Source organism: Halichoeres trimaculatus, unplaced genomic scaffold (genome assembly GCF_033239565.1).
Source record: "Halichoeres trimaculatus isolate MK-OKI-2021-1 unplaced genomic scaffold, fHalTri1.1 fHalTri1_scaffold_11, whole genome shotgun sequence".
NCBI classification, from domain to species: domain Eukaryota; kingdom Metazoa; phylum Chordata; class Actinopteri; order Labriformes; family Labridae; genus Halichoeres; species Halichoeres trimaculatus.
The window spans coordinates 3,885,511-3,897,663 of record NW_027437189.1 but is presented as its reverse complement, the minus strand read 5'-3'; the positions used below and the strand labels follow the sequence as shown (position 1 = coordinate 3,897,663).

Here is a 12,153-nt window from a genome sequence, read left to right as displayed (position 1 = left end):
TGCCCACTAGAAACAATGTTTTTCAATTCAAAATATTGTTTTACAAGCACTTTCCATGAGTTTTCCCGTTTCTAGTCAATACGCTAAGCTAGCTATTTCTTGTTCCCAGCTCCTGAAATCCTATATAGATGTTAATTAAAATTTCCCCATTAAGGAAAATAAGTTGTCTTCAAAACAAATTATTAAACCAGTGAACTGTGAAATATCTGAGCAAGAAAACATTTGCATAGAAATATTGCAAATTTCAAAGTCGGAGGATTTGGTCCACTGAAAATGGTTTTTCGGAGGTTGGGACTTTTGAAAAAGTGCTTAATGATGTGGAAGCTAATATTCTAAATTCCTGAGATCAAGTCAGAATTCACACTTAATCTATCAGACTTCGTTAGCATAGGACATTGCATACACAATAAAAGGGTAACATCGACATTATCCTCATTTAAAGAACATCTTCAGGTAGAATAAGATGTAAAAACTCAAGATAAGAAACTTAAACAGCAAAATCAATGAAAAAAGTATGATTATAAAAGTACTAAAGGGCTAAAACAGTGAAAGCTAAAGGCTAGCTAAAGGGCTCTCTGACTAACAGGCCTTCTGAAAACAAGGTGGGCTCAAAAAAATTAAGTAAAACAAATAAAAAATGATAGCAAATAAATTTTAAACAAAAAAAAAATGATAGTATATATATATCTTTAACAGATTAAAATACATGATTTTTTGTGTGTTGCTCTTCATAAAAAATACTATGTCGTCTTGGCCAGGACTCTTGTTTTTGAGATTTTACATCTTAACAGAATGGTTTAGGTTAAATAAAATTAATATTAAAAAATAAAGTATGAAATTAAGGCTATTTAAAAAGAAAATCTGTTGGAAGCTTAAAAAATAGAGAAAAAACTGCTCAGAAGATAAATGCTCCATTCAGATTGATTTTGATACAGTCAAAATGGCGCCATCTGGTGGTAAACCGTAGGTTCTTCGTGTCCATTGATGGATAAACCTGTAGGTCTGAAGCTTCAGAGAAACAGTATGGCTTCCCCTGGTTATATCTTATTATAAATATCGTTAAATATCAAATAAATCTGAATTTGTGTCGAAGTATTTCCGTTTCTCGTGTCGTAAACCTCTCATTCAGAACTGCCATCCTCGCTTACGCTCGTGACGTAGGCAGGGAGGGAGGCCTCGCTCAGAAGGCGGTCACGTGATTTTTGGCGTGGTGAAGCGAGGCATCGAAACATCTCGCTACGATAGTTTTCCTCCCAAAGGTCGGCGGTGTTTCCTCGTAGTGACTCCCTCGGGTGTAATCTTCACGACCGTTGCCGGCACGGAGGACTCAGGAGGCCGCGGGCTCGCGAGGACACGCGGGGCGGACTGAGAGGTCGAGAACCGCCAAATCTCCAGCTAGCTGTCAGCTAGCTGCTGGAGGTTAGCTCCCTATCTCCCTTCATGGCAGGTTGCTGGTGCTGCATTGAGGAGCTAAACTACTACAAGCCCCTGCTCTTTTCAGCAGCAATCACCGTCTTCGTGTTCACAGAAGGTAATCTGCTCCAGCTCAGACGCTCGGGCGACCAGTTTGACAAGCTAAACGATGCTCGGTTAGCCTTTTAGCCTCACCTGATTCAGGACACAAGCAGGGAATATTAGCGGTCGTTGCATGATTGATGTGTGTTCTTTACATATGCATGAATAACTCATCTCCTGCTCCCTATAGTATCCATTATTTAGTCTGTTTGGTTCCTTATCTGCTCTGGAGATCCTCCTCAAGGACAGGGAGCATGTTCAGGAGAAAGCATCATTTTCTGGGGATGGTCACCTCTTCAAAGTCTCTATCTGATGTCCTTGAAATATGTGTAGCATCTCCAGTGATGGGGATATTAACTCTCACATTTTAGCTTTCCTTTGAGCAAAGCTAGTAGAATTTTACCAATTTGTAAGGTGTACACTTCGAAATTTCTGGACCTCTCTTTGATATTGTAAATATTGTTTTCTACAGAAGCCCTGAGTGGACATGTATTCATACATTTGATTTTTTTAAATTGTATTAATCATTAACTGAGATTTGCTGTAATTGAGCCTTGTAGCAGTACAACAAAAAGATCAAGATAAAAAATCCTTTAAGCAAACATAACCATAAGAATATATCAAATAGGATAATAAAGGTGTAAGCTAGTAAAAAAAAAAATGTATAGGACTATTTAACGACAAGAATTGTGTAAAGAATTAGTTCCTAAATACAAAATGTGCACAGACCCATAATGTAACAGGTGACAAATATGTGCTGCACTATGAGATGAGATACAGAGATATGTATAGGAGTAATAAAATAGTTGCAGCTACATTTGTCAACACATTCATATTGGTAAAAATGTGTTTTCGCATTTTAAAATGATGTTCATTGAGTGGTTTCATCAGATCAGAAAGGGCTGTTTCGCTTATTTAAAAGTAATCATTGTTCACCACATTCGCCGATTCACTCGGTGTCAGTTTTCTTTTGTTTTCAACATAGTTTCAGATCCTCAGAGCTGCAAAAGCAAAATCGAACATAAAAGATAATAATAATAATTTTTATTTATAAAGAACTTTAAATTTCAAGAATTTCAAAGTCCTATAGAGTAGAGCTGAAACGATTCCTCGAATAATTCGAGATACTCGATTACAAAAAATAATCGAGGAATTTTCTCCACCTCGAGGAATCGTTTAATTTAAGAAAAGATCAAAGAGTGGCATTTCAAATAGAGCTGACACCATATTTAGACAGTTTTCAGACCCCTCAAGCCACTTCTTTGTCAAAATAGCGACTAGCAACAAATCTAGCTTCTTTTCTGGAGCTTGGAGACTGATATGAAAGCATGTATTGATCTGCATCATCTGCTTGTATCTCATATCTCATCAGATAGCAGATAACTTGGAATCTATCACCCAAAGTCACTTGATTTTACACTTGCTTGAAAGAAATTTTCATTTGAAAAGTAACTGCTCTTTAGCTTAACACAAATGTGTTTTATCCGATTACTCGATTACTCGATTAATCGATGGAATTTTCAGTAGAATACTCGAATACTAAAATATTCGATAGCTGCAGCCCTACTACAGAGCAACAAATGAAATGATGAAATTTGAGATATAAGGAGCCTCAGCCCTCAAGTAGTCGACTTACCAAATAACCCCTCTTCTTAAAATTTTGTGTTATTTTTGCTCTAGTTGCTCTATTTCACTCGCAGTATTTTAATTGTAAAGACTTTTTACCTGTACCTGTACAAACCAATGAAATAATAAAACAGACAGTTTAATTATACTATTTTATTTTGGTTCACAAAATTAGAAAAACAAAACAAAATTTCCAGTCTCATCTTCATATTCAGGAACAGAGGATATTAAATCCCGTCTTGAACACAGAGACTCATGGAGCTGACTCATTCACAAATGAAACACTTTGATTCAGTGGAAACGTAGCACAAATGCTTGTTTTTGTTGGCAGTGTGTATATAATGTGTTTGGATGAAGAAGAAGAAGGAGGAGGAGGAGGAGGAGGAGGGGATGAAGAATGGGCGCTGTGGGATGAGGTAGTAGTTTGTATAGTTTTAGGATCACACCAGATCTGGGAGATAACTATACAGCCTACTGTCTTTCTCACAGCAACCGAGCCGTCACCTTCATACATGACGGAGACCGCCAGCCTATCCACATCTCGTGTGCAGTTGCTACGGTGACTGAAGCCTCTGTTGCTGTTGGTGACCAACATTGGTCCTGAATTGCATCATGAACATAGGATTCACTTTGCTGGTTATAATCAGTATCTCGTGTTCCTGTGTTTTTTTTTTCATGACGCAGATCTTTGTCAAGACGACGACCTGTGAACGTTCGCACAAATGTCCGTGCAGCTGTATGTGCTTGTAGCTGTGCTGTGGTGAGGTAGTAAGTTGTGTTGTTGTGGGGTGTGGGATATTACAGCCCCTATTTTGGAGATGCAACTATACAACTTACTGCCTTCCACAGTGCAGCAGCTTGATGCAGACTTCTTTATCCTTTCCTGTTTTTTAAAGGGCCCCTTTTTGGTGCATATCCTGCTCCTGAACAGACTAAAAGACTTCAGATGACGGAAATTTCATCTACGATTATTGATAAGCTGGAAAGAAATTCAAAAAGATGCTGTTTCTTTCTTTTTTCCAGCTATATTTACATCCATAGATATCTCTGGGGCATATCCTTGCATGGCTGAAAGTGTATTATTAATTATCGTTGACTCTTATTCAAATGTAATTCAGAAGGAACAGATATGTGCATATTATTTTCTACTTACAATGACCACAAATAAAGTTTACATTTCATTTTCAGCGTTGTTTATGTCTTTTGTGATACATAATTTAAACTTTTCTCTGTATTTGAGTATGTTTCTTTTGATAAATATCACAAAAGAAGTTTAAAATTTGCCAAATAAAATCTGTTTTTGTCACCTTTGAATGGGTCCCTCGATAACAGACCTCAATCAGTCCCCTAAAGTCCGAATTGTCCCTTTAAACCTCGCATATTTCTGTACATGTCTTCTCTTAAACGGAGCAGCAGCTCGTCGCCTGAGCTGACCTTACTGAGCTGTACGGCCGCTCTGATTGGACAGCATCCCCTACGCTCAGCGAATCAGCTGGTACTATGAAGGGGGAGTTCTCTAGAACGCCCCCCAATTGGTCAAATCAGAAGGAACTGGGCGGGGCTTCAGGCTTCTTTCACATTCTATTACCCACGCTGGGACCAAAGAGTGTTATGAGTGAGTGACATCTCACACTGTCGTTTTTTGTAATGCTGCTTTATATAGGCGGAACACGTCGAGCTATCGAAGCAATAAACGGCAGTTAATGTAAAGTAAAGGTAATTTAACAACAATCCACAGTAGGAAATCATTTGATAGAGCGATTTTAGTTTTAATAAAGTGGCTTACAACTTTTTTAGCGAAGACTAAAAATTATTTAACATGAGAACACAAAACTACAACTGATTTGAAATAAGGGAGAATGAAATTAGAGACAAAACAACCTGGAAAATAGGTTTATATACAAAATATTTTCTTAAAGAATCTCAACCATTAGCAGTTAAAGCATCGTCATTATAATAATAATAATACCGTTGTGTGCGAAAGTCAGGGTGCCCCTTTAAAAAAAAACATATTTTATATATTAGAAAATTAAAATTCATATTTATAGTCTTTCCGGTGTATGGGAAAAAGTGAAAATATTATAAGGAAACATTAATGCATAGTTGCACTTTATTTTATAAATTGAACAAAATTAAAAAAATAAAAAACATCATTTTTGCATGTGCAAAAGTTGGGACACCCTGAGAGTTTAAAGTGTCAATTTCTTTTTACAAGCTCAGACCTTCACCAGCTCATTGATCCAGAAGCATGTGTCAACAATTGTCATAATTAGCTTGAGTTGGTGCCAACTTCAGGGGTTTTTTTTAAATACGGCGACTCCACAAACTTTGTGCAAACACACAGCAACAATGGGTTCCTCTAAAAAACTGTGTGATACAGAAAAAATGAAAGTTATTGATGCCCACAATGCTGGGGAGGGCTACAAGAAGATAGCAAAGCGTTTTCAGCCTGCAGTTTCAACAGTGCGAGGTATAATAAAGAGATGGCAGGTGATGTGTTGGGGTTGCGTTGCAGCCCTTGGGACAGGAAGCATTGCTCGGGTGGTGGGAAGAATGGATTCCATTAAATACCAGCAAATTTTGGAGTTAAATATCACAGCATCTGTAAAAAAGCTGAAGCTGAAAGAGGATGGCTTCTACAACAGAATAATGATCCTAAATATACCTCAAAATCCACCATGGACTGCCTCAAGAAACGCAAACTGAAGGTTTTGGAATGGCCCTCACAGTCTCCAGACTTAAAACATCATTGAAAATCTGTGGGTGGATCTTAAAAGAGCTGTGCATGCAAGATGACCCAAGAATATTGCAGAACTGGAGGCCTTTTGCAAGGAAGAATGGGGGAAAATCCCAAGTAGTAGAATCCAGAGACTTATAGTTGGCTATAAAAAGCTTTTGCAAGCTGTGATATCTGCCAGAGGGGGTCCTATGAAGTACTGAAGGCACTAATGCTGTAGGGTGCCCCAACTTTTGCACATGCCAAAATGATGTTTTTTATTTTTGTAATTTTGTTCAATTTATAAAATAAAGTGCAACTATGCATTAATGTTTTCTTATAATATTGTCATTTTTTCCCATATACCAGAAAGACTTTAAATATGAATGTTAATTTTCTAATATATAAAATATGGTATTTTCAAAGGGGTATCTGACTTTTGCACACAACTGTAATTTGAACATGCTGCAAACAATGTATTGCTACTTGTATCTGCATATGCTTTCTGCACATTTAAGATGAGATTGCACTTTTTGGTTCTTGATGGGGAAATTAGTTTTGCTGGGGCAATACAGGCATATGCAATAAAATTAATTTAAATCCAGTAAACAAAAATGTAACTAATAGAAAATAAAATAGACCAAATTTTAGAAAATAAAAGTAAAAATGGAACAAAACTATTCATGTTTGGCCGTAACTACAACAATTTTACACTTGTTTGACTCATTTTCTACTTAGGTAAATATTTGATCATTTAGAATCTACATCAGCCAATTCACTTGGGTGCATTAGTATTATAATGCTAAAATGTTACTTCATGTTCTTGGAATAAAAAAATGGAAATTTGGGTCCTTTTACTGAGATTAATTCCACTACTGTCCAGAGGAGGGCAGCACTGCCCTGAGATGAGTACTCTTTGACTGGAAACGTCTAACAGAAGAAGCAGAGCGGAAACCTTCCATCTGTTGGAATATACGATCTTTGTTGTGACGTCACGGTCGTCTGTCCGAGCGAACATGGCGAACATTCGATGTGTCAAGGTGAGCAGAAACAGCACATTTCATCAAAGAGCTGCTCTCTGCGTGTGTGTTAGCATTTGTCCTTCAGGGACCCGGTGTTTCACACTCCTCAGAGTCTGCTCTTGGTGGTTTTTAGGGTTCGGGTCTTGTAGTTGTGTCGCTTTCTTCGTAGTTCAGAAGTTGGGCTGTGTGTAGCTAGCATCCCGGGAGTCGGTGTGTGCACTCAGCGCCCTCTCTGCAGTGTGTGATAACCTGGAGTTTATCGGTTACTCCGACATTGGAGACTTCCGGTTGATAGCATGATTATTTTAAAGGGTCAGTCGATCTGAATCTCTGAACTGATGCAGTCTGTTGCTTACGCGTCTTGATGACGGGCCTTGGGGGTAGTTGCTTAAAGCTACACTCCTTCAAATCACTGCAGATTCAAGAAAGGAGAGTGAAAGCAACAGTGAGATTAAAGGTTTGATGTTTGATCAGCTGACTTATAGAGGCAAGGCTTTAGCTGGTGCTGGACTTTTGGTCATTTCACATCAGGGTTGAAGAGTTTGGATAAGAGATGCAGGGGCGGATCCAGGTTTTCAGACTTGGGGGGGCTCAACCTGAGCACAGCCTGAGTATGTGTTTGCATAAACAAAAATAAATAGCATTTATTAACGCTATCCATCTCCACCGATTTAGCATAGCATTGACGTTGTCTGCGACTGATTTTCTCGTGTTCAAATGAAAAGTCTTAAGTCATCACTGTTATTGGACGTGGCTAAACATGAGGTCACAAAACCTGCAGGTAAATGACGTCAAGGTGTGTTTTAGATTAGATTAGATTGGATAGGAACTTTATTAATCCTTTGGGAGGGTTCCCTCAGGAAATTCAGATTCCAGCAGCAAGTAACACGGTAGTACAAAAAAAGATGTGCAGAATAGATAAGAGTAGAAAGAAGATAAATAAAAACACAGGTTCTATACAGCAAAATACAAAATAAATACAAACAATAGCAATAATAATAATAATAATAAAATAATAAAAATACTGGCAATAATAATAATAGTGACAATATTAGTGATGATAATAATAATATCAATAATAATATCAATAATAGTTTTCAGAGGAGAGGTTTGCTTAGCTTCACTCCTCACGGGTTAGTGTTCACACTCCTAAGCTGGTTCAACGTTACTCTGGGTCATGTGTTTATGATCGTTTGATCCGCTTTTTTTTTATTATTATTGATTTATTTGACAGGGACCGTGTACAAATACATTAATCTTTCAATAGAAAAGATGCTTTATACCAGATTTAGCAAATGCTAATTTCCATCTGCAGTCCCTGGGCAGGTTCACAACAATCACAATGCAATTACATAACTCTTTATGTTAAAAACTATTACAAAACACAATACATTAGCTCATTTAAAATTAATATACATCAGTGTCAAATCCTATTTACAAAATCAACTGTGCGAGGTAGGGTTCTCGGGCGCAACAGGTATTTTATGTGTCTCAATAAGACGAATGCTTTGACGTTGGATTGATCTTTGTACGACATTCCTCCCCCAATAGCAATTGTATTGTTTTTTTAGTGCCTAGGTGGTGCTAGAGAGAACATTATGGGATGTTGGGGGGTCAAGTTTGATATCGTATCGACATTTTTTGAGGTGTGAGGTGTGAGCGAATTGTGGTAAGTTTTTGAGCACATTTAGGGGTCAAAGACCTGAGTAAGAAGACGAAAGTGACAAACGAAAAATGAAAGCTGTAAGCAGTGTTGGACAAGTCCTCGTGCCCTCGCTGGTCCCTCATGCCGGTTCCACCTGCACTGTCAAAGTCTGATCCCTTCTGACCCCCCTTAGAGGTATCACAGTTGATATAATGTATTGTTTCCCCTGCTCAGTGACATCACCAGCTGCACGGAACTCCTAATCAGTGTGTGACATCATCACCAACTGCTGCAGCCGAGTGTAGAGAAAAGTTGACAGAATTTTTCTAAACAACTCATCACAGAAGCCAGAATTTAGAGCACATCTGTGTAAAAAGCTGTTAATTTGGTAGGAAATTTTGTCAGGAATTCACCCATGTCATTTTTAAAGCTGTAGCACCTTTACTTTTTTGTTTAGAGGTCCAAATAGATCAGATTGCAAGGAGCTCAAACTGTAAGCCTATTCATTCTTAATGGGAGAGCTCAGAGGGCTTCTTTGGGCTTTACTGACTTTGAGGGCTTGTCATTGAAAACTGGTTATGAAATAACAACTTCCTTAAGAACATTTGTAAAGAAGGGTCTATTCTCTCATGTGAGTGAATTTCAAGCCAATAGAACGTATGGTTTCTTCCGGAGATAGTTTTTGCAGAAAGGTTAAAAATGTTGCCAAACTTTATTTTGAAAGGCGAATTGCTGGCTTCCTGTTTGAGATAGGTCAGGAGTGTCGATGCATTATTTTTGCGTCTCATTGAGACAAACACTTTGAAGTTGGTTTGATCTCTGTAGGACTTTCCTCCTGGCCGCTAGGGCTATTTTAGTGTGCCTAGGTGGCGCTAGAGAGCATATTATGGGATGTTGGGGGGGTCAAGTTTGGTATCATATTGACATTTTTTGACGCATGTGAGGTGTATGCCAATTTTGTTGAGTGTTTGAGCATGTTTAGCGGGTCTAGTTAGAGCTCAAAGCGTGGACAGAATTAGAAGAAGAAGAAAGAAACGGACAGAATACAAAAGTTGTCAGGGAAGAAGATATGAAACCCACAAACACAAAAATAAAGACATGTAGTCTGTGTAGATGATGTATGGACAGGCTTCCAGGGAAATTAACCCGGGTCTTGAAAAGGTTTGGTATCTCGGTGAGACTATGCGCCGTTTGCTGTCGGCCTGTTTTCCTAAAGGATGAAGCAAGTGTTGACAGAAGTGTTAATCTCTCTTTTGTTCATGAATGTCAAGGATCCAGTTTTTCCTCCCCTCCTCTCTGCGTGTGTGTAACGCGTGTCTGTGTGGAGCAGGGTATGGTCGGTCTGGTCTCAGGCGGTGCCTCCGGTCTGGGTCGAGCCACCGTGGAGCGTCTGGTGCAGAACGGAGCGTCGGCTGTGATCCTGGACCTGCCCTCCTCTGATGGACCGGCTCTGGCAGAGAGACTGGGGGACCGCTGTGCCTTCGCTCCTGCAGACGTGAGTCCTAAACCCGGCAGACGCAGATTTTTATGATCATTATCTGACTCCGCCTGTAGCTTACGGAGGTTTTGTCGTTTTGCAGGTGACGTCCGAGGCAGACGTGCAGTCGGCGGTGTCCCTGGCCAGAGAGAAGTTTGGGAAGCTGGATCTGGCTGTGAACTGCGCCGGCATCGCTGTGGCCTTTAAAACCTACAACTTCAAGAAGGACCTACCTCACAGCCTGGAGGACTTCCAGCGGGTCATTAATGTACGACGGAGACCGCCGCAGAGAACGCCAAGCTGCTGGCGGCCGCCTGACTCTCCTCTGTGTGTCTCCTGCAGGTGAACATCGCAGGAACCTTCAATGTGATCCGCCTCGCCGTTGGGGAGATGGGGAAGAACGAGCCTGACGCAGACGGACACAGAGGGTGCATCATCAACACAGCTAGCGTGGCGGCGTTCGACGGACAGGTCGTTTAAAGTGACATACGCTGGATTCAAAACGTGGTGATCCTGATCGTCAGACTCACTCTTTACTTTTTCTCTCTTATTCTTCCCTCAGGTCGGTCAGGCGGCGTATTCAGCATCCAAAGGCGGCATCGTTGGAATGACACTCCCCATCGCACGAGACCTGGCCCCCATGGGCATCAGGGTCATCACCATCGCACCTGGTGGGTCTGCGTGCCTGAGAGCCGCTAACGTAAACTCAGAGTCGACCACTTTGTCAGCTTTTGTTCCTCTCCTCCAGGCCTGTTCTCCACGCCGCTCCTGGCCAGTCTTCCAGAGAAAGTCCGCTCCTTCCTCGCCCGCCAGGTGCCCTTCCCCTCACGCCTGGGAGACCCCGCTGAGTTCGCCCACCTGGTGACATCACTGGCTGAGAACCCCATGATCAACGGCGAGGTCATCAGACTGGACGGAGCCATCCGCATGCAGCCCTGAGACGTGTGGTGTGTCTGAGTGTGTGTGTGTGTTGAGTATGAACTGCATTGAATAATGTGAACACTTTTACGTGTGTGTGTTTGTGTGCGGCTGTGTGTGTGTGCAGACAGTCAGTAAACTCTGTAATCACAAACTTCCTTTTAAAACGTTTGTGTGAGGATGTGAAGGCTGAAACACATTCTGAGCGTTGCAGTACTTTTTGCACACTTCTTTGGTTGTTTTGTAACTAAAGCGGATTCTAATAAACCTCAGCTGGTTTCCTCAGCAGCTCCATCACTTCTGTCATCTTATTTCAAATCCAGAAACACAAGTTTGATTAAAAAAAATCTGTGACACTCAGTCTGGCTGTTTTCTCTGTGATCAGTGATTGTTGCTGATGGTTACTGTACTTTGTTTTTTAGGTACTTTCAGTTACATTTTCAACATAAATATCAGTAATTTCTACTCCTTACATTTCCCAAAAGGTTTGTTACTTTGTATAAAGTCTAAGTCTATATATTTCTAATTTTTGGCGCCAAGTAAGGATAGACCTAATATCAGCCAGGCCAATTACCAGGGCCAATATTTGGCGTTTTGAGGCATATTGTAATAAAATCTACCCAGTTCTTTAGTTGAACAACTCCCAAAGATCACAAGAAGAGGATCCATTTCTTAGTTCAGCCTTTTTTCTGGTCACAGGTGAGGTTTACAGCGCTGGATGTAAAGAATGAGCCCCGACATCGTAGCTACAATCAGGCAAACACAGGCAGTTGCCTGGGGCCCCAAAGCATCTCTTAAAAACTGATTTATGAAGTTCTCTTCAATTGAAAGCATTTCTTTTTTTTAATCTTACTTCACATGCTTCAAAATCCATCCAAAGGCTTAATCTTTAATGATGGTTTTGGGTCCTCCCCCTCCCTTCTTATTCAATGGGCTATTCCATGTTACAACACATCTGAACATTTGATTCAGGAAGAAAGTGGTAAAAAACACTTTTTTCCCCCATTTTTTTCTTATTTTCAAGCAAGTGGGAAATAAAACCAATGTTGCTCTGAGATCTGAGATAAACATATAAGACTTTTAGGATTTTAAGGACTTTGTCTAGCCCAGGAAACAGGATCATTTTCTCTAAATCAAACTTTTTGAGTTGGTGATAAACATTATTGTACAAAATCTCTTTTTTTGGAAACATAACTCACTGGACAGGGGGTCCAATAAAAATACATTAACTTTA

At 40.0% G+C, this 12,153-nt stretch overlaps 1 protein-coding gene across 1 annotated transcript; it reads left to right on the top strand.

Moving 5' to 3' along the window:
* The first annotated feature begins 6,810 nt into the window (after window positions 1–6,810).
* hsd17b10 (hydroxysteroid (17-beta) dehydrogenase 10) lies at window positions 6,811–11,273 on the top strand. Its single transcript, XM_074681654.1, has 6 exons — window positions 6,811–6,897; window positions 9,855–10,019; window positions 10,105–10,269; window positions 10,344–10,472; window positions 10,564–10,672; window positions 10,750–11,273. Exons 1-6 carry the CDS (start codon window positions 6,874–6,876, stop codon window positions 10,938–10,940), a joined length of 783 nt encoding a protein of 260 aa, XP_074537755.1. The 5' UTR covers window positions 6,811–6,873; the 3' UTR covers window positions 10,941–11,273.
* The last annotated feature ends 880 nt before the right edge of the window (window positions 11,274–12,153 follow it).

Excerpts from the sequence above, each read along its gene's own strand:
- hsd17b10 (XM_074681654.1), top strand. The coding sequence starts at position 6,874 with ATGGCGAACATTCGATGTGTCAAG. Across the intron at positions 10,020-10,104 it reads GTGCCTTCGCTCCTGCAGAC|GTGACGTCCGAGGCAGACGT; the intron begins GTGAGTCCTAAA and ends GTCGTTTTGCAG. Across the intron at positions 10,473-10,563 it reads TGGCGGCGTTCGACGGACAG|GTCGGTCAGGCGGCGTATTC; the intron begins GTCGTTTAAAGT and ends TTCTTCCCTCAG.